This window comes from Dermacentor silvarum, chromosome 1, assembly GCF_013339745.2.
Source record: "Dermacentor silvarum isolate Dsil-2018 chromosome 1, BIME_Dsil_1.4, whole genome shotgun sequence".
NCBI lineage: Eukaryota > Metazoa > Arthropoda > Arachnida > Ixodida > Ixodidae > Dermacentor > Dermacentor silvarum.
In genome coordinates, this window is record NC_051154.1 from 309,806,773 (window position 1) to 309,824,044 (window position 17,272).

The following is a 17,272-nucleotide window of genomic DNA, read 5'->3' on the forward strand; positions in this document are numbered from 1 at the left end:
CAGGCCTAACTAAGCTTCAGAACCCTTAATCAGTGATGATTGGGCTCAACATTTTAACCTCTATTATTCTTCAATGTGCTAATTCTTTTAACCTAAATAATTTATTCTGCCTCAATATTCTTAATTGCACTCAGTCAGTATTACCTTAAGTATTTTCATCATGATTGTTCTCCATTAGGCTTCCTTACCCTTCATTCGCCTTAAGGATTCTTATTTACGCTTAATACATATACCTAATACCTCTTACACTTCATACCGATATATACCTAATATATTAGCCATAAATACCCCCTTATGACCCTATGTATGGCTATGGAGCGCATCGTGTCACGCGTTACAGACAGATAGGCTGTCGGACAGAAGGACAGATTTCCGAGAGTAGTAGCTCTAGAATGCTTACGCATTAAAAACATAGTTGCTGTTACCTTCCTGCTGCTGTCTTGACGTACACATTCGCGGTGCAAACGCGCACAAGAACTGCTTGACATAAACAAAACGTGTGTCCATTGGGCAACCCTTTGCAGGACCCCAAGCAGTGCTGGATAGTTAGCTGCCTGCAAAAACTTCGCATAACATTGATTCCGAAATTCCATCAGATCTCAATAATTTTTTCACTGAATTCTGGTTCACAGTGCAATGCGCATGTAGGTGAAGTGAAAGGTGTTAAGGTCTGCACATTGGAAAGAAGTAAGGAACTCAACAAAACATTTCTGAGGAATATAAAGCCTAATGAATAGTAATTAAGCGTATCAGATTATGTCAAACTTATCATTAAGCACAATTTGAAACACACGCAAATAGGGATATAAGCCCGCCATAACGAAAATGAAAAAAAAAATCACCTACTCTGTTCCTACTCTGTTAAGACATGAAATGTACGCTAGATGTACAAACTTCCTCACTGAAGTGTTCTGTTGCGAATGCAATTATTTGGTGATAGATAATTCAAGAATCCGCAGGATGGCAGGAGTAATTGTAGTTTGTGTGATATGCCGAAATTCAGTGTTTTAGCCAACTTAATGTGGTGCACAAGATCAACACTCTAGCACATGTTCATGTTATATTGCCCTCTGCAGTGGGTGGGGCGACCAGTGGGCCGGCACGAGGCCCAGCGGCTAGGCTATCGACTGCTGCAAAGGCACCACGACCTCTCCTCTCTGGTGAGATTTGCTTCTCGATATGCTATTGTCACGTGAGATTGAAAACCAAGAGAGAGTTAAGAATCCAACTCTTTATTGTAGGCAAGCAACACTCAGATCTCAACGATAGCAGCAAGCGCACTTGCTGGCCGTCGAATCTAGTCCTAGGGGTAAAGTGTGTCTTCTAGCTTTTTGTGATGTCTTGACGTAAATTCAATAATAATCACCGATGATAGTTCACATTCGATAATGCATGACCGCACATACGTCATACGCGCAATCTGAAGGAGCAAGACCCTTTTCTTTATGAAAGGGCCAATAGCATGAATTACATTTAGGATACAGCAGGCACGTCTTGAATCGAGCAACAACTTGATAGCTGACCCACGTACTCTCAAACGATTCTTGACTCATCCTCCGTTCCCCCTAAGTTGAGCACAGCCCCGCTCCTCGACTGATGGAGATGCTAGACTTCTCAAGAATTGCCGTAGATGATCATGAAGCGCTGTAGTGACCAGTCGGTGGAGGGGTGGCGCTGCTGTCTACTTTTTCGAGTCGAGGTGGAGCGTTGAGTGTAGGAACGTACTTTAATATGGCAGGGAGATACCTCTGGCCTCCTCACGCAGTCCCAAAAAGCGTTGTTTAATAGTCACCCGCAGTCTTGCTTTTGTGGCTTCTTGCTGCAAGCAAATTCAAATTAGAACATTAACACTGACAAAAAGTGGGGCGCCCCCGCTAATACAGTCGTACATCATTCTAACAAAGTGCCATCCGGTGCTTATATATATCCATTGTATACTGCATTATTTATAAGCAAATACGTAATTGATTACCGGCTTCGAAAACAGCTACTATATTCCTGTTTGTTATATCTAGGTTTGGCTTGATAATGTGGACACAGGTTGGGTAGCACCTGATGGAATGTAACGCGCATCACTTCCCGACTTGCTTTACTTCTGCAATCGAGCCATTTCTAAATTTATTTCCTTTCCTTTTGATGCCCCATACGTATTCCTGCTAACTTTCATAAATTGCGCACCATGCGCTCTGCTGGCTTTCCTCGCTGAAAGATTCTACAGGCCGTCTCGGATGCTGGGCTTTGCGATTACAAGAGTACTCGTTTTCCGTTATCCACAAGTCTGGCCAATTACATCAAGACGCGGACTGCCTGTCCCGTTATCCCGTGGATCCACCCGACAGCACCAACCCTGACACCGATGCCTGTGTCCTTTCTATATCTCAGTTAATTCATTTCGGCGATGAACAGCGGCGTGATCCGGCGTTACGTTCCATTATACAACCGGCCGTCTCACTTCCGGGCCCCTTGGCGAGTCACTCCGGATGTTTACCTTACATAATGGCACTTTATACCGCCACAGTGTATACTCCGAAGGCCCTGAACACTTGCTTGTGGTGCCCTCCCACATGCGTACTACTGTCCTCCAGCAGCTTCACGACGAACCTACAGCAGGTCATCTTGGTGTAACGCGCACTTATGATCGCGTGCGGCGTCGTTTCTTTTGGCCTGGACTTTATCGCGCCGTACAGAAGTATGTTGGCCGCTGCGAACTTTGCCAACGACGCAAGAAACCACCGACGCTTCCCGCCGGCCTTCTTCAGCCTATCGATGTCCCAGTAAAGCCGTTCTTCCACGTCGGCCTCGATTTGCTCGGACCTTTCCCTACATCAGTATCAGGGAACAAATGTGTCGCTGTCGCGACAGACTATGCCACGCGTTACGCTATTACGCGCGCACTTCCAACCAGCTGTGCTGCCGACTTCCTCCTTCACGATGTTATTCTGCATCACGGAGCGGCTCGTCAACTGCTCACCGATCGCGGTCCCGTGTCATCGATGACCTTCTACGCTCATGTTCCACGAAACACAAAGTCACCACCGCCTATCACCCTCAGACAAACGGCCTCACCGAACGTCTGAATCGCACCATAACCGACATGCTGTCCATGTACGTTTCCGCCGACCACCGCGACTGGGATGCTACATTAGACAGTTTTAGTTTAGCGTTTTTACGCTCCGCTTAGCCGCTGAGCGGAGCGGAAGCACGAATGCGCATGCGTCCTCCGCTTAGCCGTAAGCGGGCTAGCGGAGCGAGAAACACGGGGCTCTATTCTGGACACGCATGGCGGCTGCACGGCCGCCATTATCCGCCATCTTAGCTGTCTCATTGGCTGTCCAGAGGTCACGTGTATTGAAATTTGTGCCGGGAAACGGAAATATTGCAAAATGCAATTTTGCGTTCTCGTCAGAATGACGAAACGTGACGTGGAGCTGCAAGTTTTATCGACTAATACTTTTTTGTGGCCCTTGGCACCTATATTGCGACTTTAGCGCTTTAAAAAGAAAGTGGACGGTAGCGTGCAGAAGCCCGTGCAGTGCATCTACAATTTCGCGAATATGTGGTGGCGTTCCAAGATAGCCGGCATGTCAGCTTGTTAATTGGCTGAAGGAATATCCCGCGAGGAGCGTCACAGGAAGGGCTGTTTCGTAAACGTCAATTTGACGTTGCGTGACGTTGCGCTAGGCCGCCATTGCAGAGATTTTCCGCCATAATTTGTGGTGCGACGAGCCGCGCGAATTATGGTAATGAGCGGCCATATGCAGTGTCAGTCGTGAGGCATGCGTATCGCCGCATTTTTCCTGTCATTTGGGGCCATGAAAATGTTTTGTTCACAACGCGTGCTCATAGCATTTGCATCGCTCTCGAGTGGTGTTGGCATTTGTGTTTTGAACCATCATTTCTAATAAAAACACGTTTATTTGAAATAATATTTGTTGAAACTAGCAAACTTCTTGCGACTTTTTGCACTTTTCGCTACTGCGTTTGTATTGTAATCAATATTATTGTCTTTTCGCGTCATCATAGGCTATAACAACGGTGACTTTTAATTTACAAAAAGAAATGTACGCAAGACGGCGCCTTGAAGTTTCATCTCGCGGGGCGAGTAAGCAGCGAAGTGTACAAGAGATGGCAGTGCCGGCGTTTGCGTCGCTCAAGCGGATACCTGTGGCGCGCGCAACGCTATCGAGGATATTCGGCCGCTTCTCAGCCAGACAAGTCGGGCTGAGTCACTTGCGGATCACGAGATAGCGATAACGCGGCCTAGTGCGTGCGCTGATCATCACTGGCAGGTCGCGTATGTTGTCTCAAGGTAGAAAAGCAAGCGCGTGGGCGCCAATATACATGACTCATCCCGTTTCCTGAGGACACGCATCCTAGCTAATGAAGCAGACGACAGCCTGCGCGCATGCAGACGACGGAAGCGAAAAACGATTTGGATGGAAAAATCGTACGCCTTGAGCTAGCTAGCTGCTTTATTTTTACTGGGGAGGAAAACTGTTTTGCTTTATCAACCACGCTATGTTCAATTACTACATTACGGTTTCTTAGGCGAAACGTCAAATTTGCGTCACGTTACAAAAGCAAATCGGGGCTATCGGAGCCATTTTGTAAGCGTCGCGCGTACGTCACGCTTCGAAGAAAATGGCGGAATGTCCAGAATAGCGGCTACGGTCCGCTTACAAGCTGCCTAAGCGGAGCGTTGCTGCCGTCTTCCGCTAGCGAGTGTGGTCGATGCACGCGCCCTCTCTCGCGCGTACATCGAAGCACCTTGCATCGAGGTACTAGTCGCGCGAGCGCGAATAACTTGTGTAATACACCTCCAACTGGTTGTTTAAGAAAATAAAGTGACCAGCACAGCTAACAAAAACGTCGCCAGCGCATTGGAGTTAGAAAGGATTGGATTGGATTCGAAATGCAACCTCGCTGGCTATCACGTGGTGTTCACTAAGTCGACGCTTCCTTTCCAACTCGATAAAATGGACCGGCAACGCATTACAAGCACCTGTATGATACTACATGAACAAATAATTTATATATATATTCGCCTTACTTTGTAAAAGTGAAAAAAAGGGTTTTTTATTTTGTTTCACTACGCTGAATTTGGCCAGAGGGCGCTGCAACAACGAAAGGTCCGCTCCGCTACGCTACACGCATAACTAAAATGTGAAAATCGCCCGCCGCTCCGCTGTGGCTTAGCGGGGCAGCTGGGAGCGGAGCGGACCGTAAAGACGCTCAACTAAAACACTCTATTACCCTTTGTCACATTTGCCTATAATTCGTCACGCCACGATACGGCAGGTTGTTCACCGTTTTATCTTCTTTTTGGCCGGGAACCGACACTACCTATGGATACGTTACTACCAGCCGCTCCACGACAACCATCGGAGTACGCACAAGATGCCATCGAAAGGCCGCACGCTGCGCGTCATATCGCGCGCAACCGCCTTCAGATGTCGCAGGTGTCACAAAAGAACCGTTACGATTGCCGTCAAAAGGATGTATATTACGCTCCTGGATCCTTAGTGCTCCTCTGGTCGCCAAATCGACACGTTGGTCTCTCCTCGAAGCTTCTACCACACTACCATGGTCCTTATCGCATTCTGCGCCAAGTTACCGACGTGACGTATGAGATTGCACCGGCACAGCCAATGTTATCTTCTTCGCCGGTCAAGACTGACGTAGTTCATGTTGCCCGGCTGAAGCCGTATCGCCCGTCCGCTGATGCTGCACTCTGACCTGCCCGGATGGTGCGCGCGTTTTCGCCCGGGGGGTAATGACGCGAGACAGAAGAAGAAGACCGGCACCGAAGCAGAGGTCAGCATTAGGCCAGCACCAAAGAAGACGAGGTAGAGGTGTTGCTCCTCGCCATCTTGGCTGGTTGCTGCTACGCCTGTGCTGCTCGCCTATTTTGTAAATATTTGTAAATATACGTTTTTGCGCAACAAAATTTTAAGTTGCCAATAATTAAGTGGCCGTAGTTTCAGACATTGCCCGTATAAGGCTGCTGCATTTGAAACTTTGCCTGCGTATACCGCTTTCGATATCTTGTCAAGCATCTTTACAAACACAGTAATTCATTCACACACATTTTACTTCGCAAGGACGTTGGTCATACGTAATATGCTGCTAAGGCCGTAATTGTTCCAGACACATCAAACTTCGTTATTATATTACTCGCAAACAGACCCTCATTTTAAACGCGTGCCCTATTTACTTCCCCGAGGACATGGGCACGTCGGGGAAAGAAGCTACAGACATCATATAATGCATGAAAATAAGGAAATAAACGAGGGTTCTGCAATTATTTGCAACGCTTTTGATTACGGCAAGAACATGAATGTTTCATCACGCGCTACACGTAACATTCCCTCTATTTTCATTGAGAAATTGGTGGCTTGTAGATTTGTTTTTGGACTCTTGGAAACATTGTGGATAACAACAGTATGACACTCTGAAATTATAGCCTTTTACAAAGGCTATAATTAAGCTACACAGTATAAACATTTAGAATTCGTCATTCACAACATCCTTCCTGCTTTACCGAATATAAAAAACGTACCTCACCTAGTTTACCGTGGAGATAACCAACTACGCTCCTTGTATAACGCATCGAAAGATGGAGAAGACGAGTATTCAGTGAATGTTTTGAAAGCACATAATTACCCTACACACTCATATATTTCGGTACACGTCACGCATAGAGTGGTACCCACTTCCTAGGAATATAAAGCTATTTCTGTTTTGGCTCTATCATAGAATCACATAAACTTTGTAAGCGTCTAATATAATGCCTCTTACACAGGCTAGAAATGAGGGTTTAGCAATTTTCAATAAACTACTAATCATACATACACTTCAACGTTTGCCCACGTATCGTCCCTAACATTTGCAATTTCCCAAAATATAAACTTCGTCCGGGATGTAGTTTTTTTTTCTTCAGAAAACCGTGGAAACAGGCACATGACGTTTTTTGAGTGCTGCTCGTCGCATTAACAGAATCGTTGTAAAATCCGTACCAGTAAAGGAAAACAAATATCCGTGTATTCTTATATCTGGATTTTATTAACAGAATAACGACTCAGCCTAGCCGATTAAGCAGGGGATCCGCTTTTCGATTCTAATAACTGGTAAATAGAATAACCAGATAGCCGGTTTTGCCGCGAGACCGGGTTGATGTTGCTGCACTAGATCTGATCAAGTTTTTCATTCACTTTATTTCAGCTTAATTATTAAGTTACCCTTCTACAGTACCAACAAAGCCACTCTTGCATGAGAGGTGGACTGGCGAGACATAAAAATGCAAGAACTAAAGACGGTTGATGACTACGTCTTGATGTTGCCACTCAATCTCACCGTAACGTCATGTATTTGGACGTTTAATAAGGTGTTATGACCCACCGCATCCATCGCATCGGTTTCTGTTTATACAATCGCTGAGGCACCGAGCACCTCCCTCGCCGGCTCCGACCGCCGCAACCGAAGCGCCCGTGCCTGGAAACCCGAAATAGGCCCGAACCCATGTAGTGCCGCAGACAGCGCCTCAGGACACAAGCAAGCCAGAACACCTGTAATTGCCAAGCAATGTGCATCGTAACCTAAATAACAAGTTATAAACATATATCCTAAACCTTGGTTATTTTTTATTGTTGAAGGTTGGCTAAATTACATTTTTAAGGATGAACTTAGCAAATTATAGGAACTCATAGCAGTTATGGTAAAGCCAAAACACAGATACCTTGAAATCTGACTTCACGCTAGTGTACTGTGCTTAGGGTCTCGACACAAAACTTCGACACAAAGTATGGTTCTCATTTTCTTTTCTGTAACACTTTATCAATCTAAACTTAGTGTTTTTGTTTTGTATGGTATCGCTTCGATACGTGCACCCAGTACAGGGGGCCATCATATGGTTTCGGAGAATATGAAACATTGTTCATAATCATAGTGCGATGCTTGTGCCAGCCTTCATAGCCTCGAAGTTGCCTCGAACCAGTCTAATTCACCTCGCTCGTTTCGCAGTATCCGGTAACATTCCTCATGTGCCCAGACCGGCCTTCAGTGGAGCGCGCCGCCAGCCGCCGGTGCCCGAGTCCCCAGTGCCGGCTCGCCATTCAACGCCAGAATGGTACGTTTTGAATACTCGCTCAAAGCTGATGGTGAATCAGGTTCTGCTTGTTTGTGGACCCAATCACGTCGACCACGGTAGCGCCTCCCGTTGCCTAGATGGCTACTTCGTTGGAAGCCAGCTTCGTTGCCTTCGGGAGCATGCAAAGAAAGTTCGTCATCAGCACTAATGAAAATAACGATCTTCGAAATGCACTGCAAATATCTGAGAGCCTAACTATAACAAAAAATGGGAATGCATAAAAAGCCTATACTCCGTTTCATACAAAGCATCCGGCACTAGCAAAGCAGGACCTCTCTCGGCGCTCGCATTGACGACCAAAATATATTGTCAGATGCGAATGGAGCCTATCGGAGTGCGTCATATAATTAGATGTACCATTAAGTCTCGTACTCCTATATATGCTGCATTACATTCAATGCGTTCCACCTGTGAACTTATCATCGAACGAGCAGAGTGACACACATCTGCGACCACAGTGCACCACTGGCCCTCGCGACCAGAACTTCGTACGTGAGCAGACACGTGCATGAATATTTTCGAATTTGAAACGACCTGGTGTACATAAGTTGTAGCAGTAATACATGCAGCATAGTTATCCAATATGAAGTGTCGCAGATGAAAAATTAATGCACAGCAAAGCGGGGTGTCTGCACTACTGACTCCCGCAAGCTTGCCTGCTTAGTATGAAACAGCATTTGTTTCACATAACGAAGATATCCAGAAACCTCCATGCGAAATATTGTTACTTTTGAAATACGACTGGGTATGCCATAAGAAGCGCGCAAACATTGTCGCATTGTGTACAGCTAAATTGAAACTTCGACGCTAATGTTTGCATGCGCGTGTTCAAATTGGCAAATTCAGACAATATTGATGAGCCTTGGGTCTCTTCGCGCTGTTTGCATGTTATTTTCTAGCGGACATTCCAATATACTGCCGCTGTTGAGCCATTTCGTTTCCACAGTTCGGGATGCAGTTCGGTATTCCTTTAAGCTGCGTTCTACAAAGCTCTCTCAAAGAGGAAGCCTCGAGTTAGCTCGAGAAAACATTTAGCTTTATTTGATGACAGCACTACTTTAACAATATCGTATGCATACACACGTATTTGCTTACCAGTCGGAACGAATTTTCTTGCAGTGCTACAGGATCAAAAGAGCATATTTCGTGGTTGCAAATCAAGCAGCTTTCATGTGTTCCAATGCACAGGTATGCAGGAGAGATTGTTCGCTTTAGAAGTAAAATGAAATTATGCAGTTCCAACGCATATTTCAAAATCTGTTCCGAATCGGAGCTCTCTTGAAGCCGTTAACGAAATGCTGTAAATTGGCCCATTTCATCCCTGCGTCTTTGGCCTAAAGAAAACCGGCAAGCGCACATATGCTCTAGCGCACTTGCGCAATGTGTCAACTCTTACATTGCATTGTGTTTGTTTATTTATTTTTATTTATATTAAATGTACCGCCCGCTTTTTGGTCAATCGCCAGCGGTAGTTATGTGTCATAGTATGGAAGTTATCATCATCTTAAAAACACGGTGATCATCTCAAAGAGCTCGTGCGACTGTGCCCTCGTAGTTAAAGCAACGGGCTTATGGGCCTTGGGGGGCCGACGTTCGATCCCCTCATCGTGCACGTAATTCAAGATTACGAAGGCGAGATAACTTGCGAGATCGATTTCTGTGGGCATACACAGTACACCTATAAAGTATCATCTGGCAGTGTGGATTCAAACGCAATTAAATTCAATTTGAAAGTACAGCCTTCACATTTTTAAGTAGACGCAGCAGCATCACATTAGAAGAGTGTGTACATTTGACTGACATCGTCGAAAATGCTTTTAAACGTATGCAAAACCACGACGTCCTATACGACGCCGTACTCACGCTACCGATTTTTCCGTTTAAATTAGTGGTCTGCCTAGTGGTGTGAAGAAGCGTCAAGAAAGAACAGCTTTGAGCGACAAAGCAAACGATACATCGAGGGTTACTCGCGCTTGTTCACGAACGAAAACTGAACACGACCTGAAGTAGTTCAACTTGAAAGTACGTACGCGCAGACAACCGCAATGTGCAGCACCTCGCGACATCGGCATCAACGTGGCTGGATTGCAAAGATTTGAGGCATGAACAACAACCTTGCGTCAAGGGTTTTTGTTGCAATTCGGCCTACCATTCTGCCTAGACCAGAAGCAGCAGCAGGCGGCAGCCATGGTCAGGAAGAGAGGTGGAGGGCGTTCGCAACGAAAGTTTCATGAAGAAAGACAACAAAATGTAAATTTGCCTTCGCGTATACAGGAAGGCAGCTGGTGCCAAAGCGGCGCTAGCGTAAACTTGTGTCGCCGCCTAACGGCAGCTGACGAAATCAATGCAGCCGTTCTAGCAGGGTTGCCACGTGAGGAAGGCGGTTGGTTTGAAGACGCGCACACGTGAAAGTGATGGCCCTGATGGGCCACGTCTAGTAGGGCGGTGACTCCCGTCTGCAGAAGATATTCACCGCTAGATAAAGGCGAGGACATCGCGTGGCACATGTGCGCGTAGAAGTAGCAAAACAACAAGCAACAACGATTCTCGCGCGTCTGCATGCGCGCCACAGTTTTGTGCGTCCCGGTGACCAGCTGTACGTGCAAAACAGCCAAAAAGGTTACACCCCTCTCGTTGCTCTACGCAATCAAAACTTGGACTGGTCGCTAGAAGCAAGGCACGAAACAATTAACCGTCGTGCAATGAAGCAAGGGTGGCTTTATGTCATTATTACTGGCTCAAAATACTTTTACAAGAGAAAAGATGCTAATAAAAATTTGGGTCGGTACTCCTTAAGTATGAGCTATTCGGGGAAGTATGCAGCAGCACCCAGGCAGCAGCGATGTTCAGGAATGTCCGGGAGGGTTCCCAAATGAAGACGTATTCAGTGATTTTTACTTTTAGGCATGTTGCTCGCTTGAAGCACGCCCAACGGTTAAATTCTTGCTGGTAATCGAAAAAGAAATAATTTTTAGCCCGAATGATTTGATACGCATAAATTTGGCTCCGCTACATTCATTACCTTTTTTCTTAAATTTGAGGCCATATCTGGTATAAACTAAATGTAAACTGGAAATGTGTAATCACTGAGAACCTTTGCATATCGAGTGCAATATTTTTAGGGATGAATTTTACAAGGTCACCAGGCCATTTGAGCCCAGAAGAACAATATGCGTGAATTCTCCCCCCGACACTAGGCTTCAGTCGTTGCACATGCGCGTACAGCACATCACAAGCATGACATGATGATTTTGCAAAGTTACGCAACCTTATGCGTTCCTGCCACTTTTCCCTCTAGGGTATTTATTTAGAAACTCTATGATTATTACAGAAACAACGAATAACCACTTAAGAATTTGGGCTTTTAGTAATCACCGTATGGCGAGCGATGTTTGGTAATTTGATCTCGAAAAAAAATCATTGCCAGATTCAACTCTATTGGAAATCTACGTTTTGTTAAGCATTACAAGCGTCTCCGCGTGCTGGCTTGCACGTAGAAAATTCTGAAGGGTGATCAGTTGCTACCGGTCAAGGCATGAGTCCGTGGCCAAATTGAAACGCGCCTCAACGCGCTGGCTTGGACGCGGAAAATTCTTAAAGGGCCCCTAAACCACCCAGAGGTCGAAATTTAGTTGTGGTGTTGTAGTTGTGCACGAGTCTACAACGAACACGTAGCCGCGAGAATTTTTCGAAATGGTGCCGTAATAATGGAGTTACACGCGTTTGATGATCGAAAAAAAAAAAACGGCCCTCGCTCGTTTCGCTCTTTCCTTCGCTACTCTCCTCGTCGGCTGGTCTCTCCTCCTCGCCGAGTGCTGCTCCAAATGTCACGTGACATACGTCATCGCCAACGCGCTTCTCAAAACACCACCCACTTCCGGTAAAGGCACGTCCACGCTAGCGGCAAATATACGGACGGCGAACCGGCCTCCAGTGCTCTAGAACGTCTGCCACGCGAGAGGTGTCCAAAGTAGACGGTAGTTCGGCCGGCGACCCGCCCGCAGCACGATCAACGGGCCAATCGACCACTGCGAAGCTGCGCGCCTCCGCCACCGGGAACGAAAACATCGGCTTCAGCTTCTGTTCCAAGCAAAATAATTTTCCCTAGATAAAGTGATGTGTAAATTGTACATTTTATGAAGAACGATATCCACTGTCAAACGTTAAACATGAAGTCGAGAGCTCCGATACTTGTCGAGCTCAGATGCCGTGCACGGCTACCGACGGGAGACGACCGGCTCGGCTGTGCTCGCATCGCAGCCGACGGCGCCGCTAATGTAAGCGTGTTTTCTTCTTGGTGTAATAATATTGCGAAGAGCGATAACAACGGTAAGAAAATATTGCGGATTGTGAGCGTCGGTAATTCATTCCGAAGCGCCGTCCGTTTTAGCTTTGAAGTGAGCCGGAAAAGGCCTATAGCGACGATATCGGCGCCGTCGAGCGATCGGCGGCGGTGGCGGTGAGGCTGCCGCACAAATGGGTCCCAGTCCCATCCTCTCTACGGCAAGGAAATCTCGCCGTTCGTGAGGAAAACCGCCGTCAAACGGCGGCCCGCGAATGGCAGAGTCAAACGGCATGCGGCGAGTTACCGTGCCGGTAACGGGGACGTGTACTCAGCGCTTCTCGGCTACCCGCTGCTGCTGCAGTGCCAGCCCGTGTTCATGCGAAGCGTGCCGCTATAGACCTTGTGTTCCGTGCTCGTATAGAAAGGCCAACACTGTCGCACTCTATTCGCGCAGCTAATCAGACCGCTAAGCACGACTCCGTTGGAACGCGAGCGATTTGGCACTTGCGTTGCGGGCTGTAATTACCGATTCGCAAGGGCGCACAAGCGAGCAACACGACAAGGAAGAGCAGGGAGCACGCGCACCTGCTGGCAGACAAACCGGAAGTCGTAGATCCTTGTTGGACCAATATCGTCCCTGAGGCTGACATCACCAGATTCACCCTGCTGACAACGTGACGACCGCTGGGGATAGCGGAAAGGCCACGAGAGGAGGACGGCGTTATATATTTTTTATTTTGTGGCGCGCCTGCGGCGCGTAGCGCTGCAGTGTTTGGCATCGTTGATCGTGACGGCATTCTGAACTCGATGAACATGTTAACTTGAAATGTTAAAAAAAATAGCTGAGGTGGTTTAGGGGCCCTTTACGGGAGTTCTATTCCGACTGCGTCCGTATAGCGTAAAGGTTACATATGTGACTTCTTTGCTAGACGTGTCCTGTTAATATCTGGCCGTCGGAGAAGTTTGCATATATACAGGGTGTTTCAGCTAACTTTAGCCAAGTATTAAAAATACATAGGCGCTACGCGTGTCGTATTGGCGCAGTATTGTTATGAGCCGTATCGAGCACGTCATGATATTTTTTCAATCGCCCCGCAGGGGCGTCTGCGTCAGCAGGCGTTTGGTGTGTTGCGACACCATGGACCCGAGCACACGAGGGTTGGAACCTCCCGCGTGTAGACGTGCGCGGCTTAGCCGTGTCTGGGGAAAGGGGGATCCTGGGGGTTGAGCCGATGCTGGGTGTTCGGACCTTTAAGGCCCCCCGGCGGAGGGAACACACCTCTTCGGCCTCTGCTTCACATAGACGACACCTCCAGACTGACCCACCTGGAGGAAATCGGCAGTCGCCTTTTCCTGTCTCTCTCTCCTCAAATCTGCGTCTCTCTCACACACTTTTTGGTCTTTCCTGTCTTCTTCTCTTCTCCATTTACTTCCTTTTTTTCGCTGGGGGCAAGGGCTAACCGTGTGTGCCTATCCTACCTTGGGTACACCATACTTGGTTATAGTAGCGGCGTACGACTGGCGTCGTGCAGACTTGTGTACAAGCTTTGCCGCGTCCCCTTGTTGGGCTTCGTGGTGGGCGGTCGGCGCTGTTGCCGAACATACACACCTTCTTATGGCAGCGCAAACCTCTGTTGTCTATGATCGGCCTCTGAAAGGAGGCCGCACCGAAGCAACGTTCCAGTTCTCTTTTCAGAGCAACACCCCAGCATTCCCCAAGTACCATGTAGTCCATAGTGAAAATAACACACCCGTGAGAAAGCTCTCTCCTTTCCTGGTGGCCAAGTGCCTAAATTACAAAATTGGACCGACATATAAAGCCTCAAAAATGTCTAGCGGGGACCTCCTCCTAGAACTAAATGGCAAAGATCAAGTGCAAAAGCTCTCAGAACTTACCAGTATTGGTGATGCCACAGTTACAATTTCAGCCCACAGAACTCTAAATACAAGCAGGGGTGTGATATCCGAGGAGGACTTCCTTGGCTTGAGAACTGCTGGAGGTTTTCCAGGAACCAAACGTGACCAAAATACAAAGAATTATCATCCGCAGAAACGATCAAGAAATTCCGACAGAACATGTTATACTCACCTTTGGAACAAGCGAAATGCCTACCTCTTTCAATGCAGGATATGTAAAAGTAAATGTCAGACCATATATCCCGAACCCCAGACGATGTTTTAAGTGTCAAAGGTTTGGACATGCTTCACACGCATGCCGAGGACAAACAACCTGTGCTAAATGCAGCTCAAACGATCACCAATCTGACAATTGCACTTCTTCTCTACACTGTGTAAACTGCAAAGGGGACCATCCAGCTTACTCGCAATCCTGCCCTTGCTGGAAAAAAGAAAAAGAAGTAATTGCACTAACTGCGAAAGAAAAAATCTCGTTCTATGAAGCAAGAAAGCGACTGTCTTACCTGTCGAGAAGAAGTTATGCCCATGTGAAGCAGGTGGGGGCAGCGTCACAGAGGCCTTGGGAGTCCTGCGGGCCCACTCACAGTGGTCCTGCAGTGACCCCTCCCGCCCCCGTGGTGGAAGCAGTCAGCGCTGCTTCATCCTCTTCGAAAGACCCGCGGACACCAGTCCCGCTGGGCCCTAAAATCAATCGAACCCCAATGCCCGACACACGTGTCTCGGCGCCCAACTCTCGGTCCTCCAGTGCCCCAGGGAGAGCGATGGAGGTCGACTCAAAAAACCCCGGTGTCATCGACGCCGAAGGACAAGCGCTCTCTCGAGCGTGCAAAGAGGGACAAAGTCCCAATAACCACACTAATTAAGAAAGTGATAACCTAAAGGTTATCGCTCCTTTGTACTAGCCTTCTCCACATCTATGTCACCTAACATCTTATATCTTATTCAATCGTAATGCCACTTTTTACCTTTCAGTTTTAAAATGGCTTTTATTATGCACTGGTATTGCAGAGGACTTTTACGCAACTTAGGTGACATAAGAGATATACTGAATAATTTTTCCCCTGTGGCTTTGTGCCTACAGGAAACAAACTTGAGCAATAAAACATTAACATCTTAAAAGGCTTCACTGTTGTACGGCGCGACCGTACTGAGGCTAACCGGCTGTCCGGCGGTGTGGCTGTTGTTGTCAAACACGGTATTCCAGCCAGAGCACTGACCGTTAATAGCCACATAGAAGCCACTGCTGTCACCACTGTAGCACATAAAACCATTACCATCTGTTCCGTCTACATTCCTCCACACGCATTTCACTGTAAGAGATTTAGAACGGATTTTAGACCAGCTACCAGAACGATTTCTAATAACGGGAGATTTTAATGGGCATAATATACTATGGGGAAACAAAAATACGGACCACCGGGGTGAAACAATCGAAGATTTTTTCCTAAGTAACGAACTATGCCTTTCAAATACTGGTGCTGCCACGTACTGCTCCCCAAGCACAGGAGCTATGAGTTGCCTTGATTTGGCACTGTGTTCTCCATCTCTAGCTGTTCACTGATCTCCACTGGACTGTAATAGATAATCCCTACGGTAGTGAACATATGCCTGCAGTCATAAAACTAACGTCCATGCTACCTATACTACCTTCTAGACCACCCCGTTGGAAACTTCACCTAGCAAACTGGCCTCTCTTCACTCAAAAAGCCAGTCTAGATAAAGTGATCTTAGATGTCATAAGCATAGACGAAGCGAATGAGAGGATTACTGCTTGCATAGTTGCTGCGGCGGAAGAGGCTATTCCCCAATCTTCTGGATTCTTGAGCAAAAAGCTAAAGCCCTGGTGGATGAACGAATACACAGAAGCTAAAAAACTTCAAAACAAAGCGTGGGGTATCTTCCGAAGGTACCCAACCCAAGATAATCTCTTATTAAAAAAAACCGAAAGCAAAGGTGAGGTATATCCGTAGGCAAGCAGAAAGAAATTCCAGGAAAAATTATATCTCGTCGATTAACAGTTCAATAACATCCAAGAGAATGTGGGACCAGGTTCGCAAGTTTAGGAGTGACTATGCTCCCTACACAATCCCCATACTCTCAACTCCAGGCACTCAAACAAGTCTACAGGAACAAGCAGACATATTAGGCCAGCACTTCTACACCTTATCTAGCTCAGCAAACTATTCCGCAACATTCCTAAAACACAAACAGTCCGAAGAAAAACAAAAGCTTCCGACAACGGGAGGTTCTGATAGACCGTTCAATTCCCCTTTAACGCTCCATGAAATAAACAGAGTAATCTCTTTGGGCAAGAAAACAGCACCGGGTCCTGACAAAATACATTACACTATGCTGGCCCACCTGTCCCAGAAAGCGGTGGAGACCTTGTTGCATTTTTTCAACACGATCTGGGAAACGGGTAAAATGCCTACAGAGTGGAAAAAGGCTGTTATTGCTATCTTCCTGAAAGCGGGAAAGTCACCAAATACTCCTAGCAGCTATAGACCTATAGCACTAACAAGTTGCCTCGCTAAACCATACGAAAGCATAATAACTATGATCTATCAGACTAACATACGTTCTCGAAACAGATAACTTGCTAGATACTCACCAGTGTGGTTACAGGAAAGGCTGCTCAACAATTGACCATCTTGTTCGTCTTGAACATACCATACGTGAAGCGTTCCTTTACAAACAACACTGCCTAGCGGTCTTTTTCGACCTAGAAAAGGCTTACGACACCACATGGGGGTATGACATTCTACGAGATCTACCAACACTAGGAATACGTGGCAGAATGCTCAAATGTCTGGCCGATTTTCTGTCAAATCGAACATTTCAAGTCCGTATGGGGGCACTGTCCCGAGTCTTTGTTCAAGAAAATGGCGTCCCACAGTGTTGCGTATTAAGCACAACTCTTTTCG

The 17,272-nt window shown here is 46.8% G+C and overlaps 1 protein-coding gene across 1 annotated transcript in view; it reads left to right on the top strand.

The window, feature by feature from the left end:
- The window catches only part of LOC125943134 (translation initiation factor IF-2-like), a 129,203-nt gene that overhangs the window by 12,479 nt on the left and 99,452 nt on the right, over positions 1-17,272 (top strand). Inside the window, exon 3 of the mRNA XM_049661538.1 lies at positions 1,077-1,160. Within this exon, the coding sequence (XP_049517495.1) occupies positions 1,077-1,160 (84 nt within the window). The remainder of the gene's footprint in view (positions 1-1,076; positions 1,161-17,272) is intronic.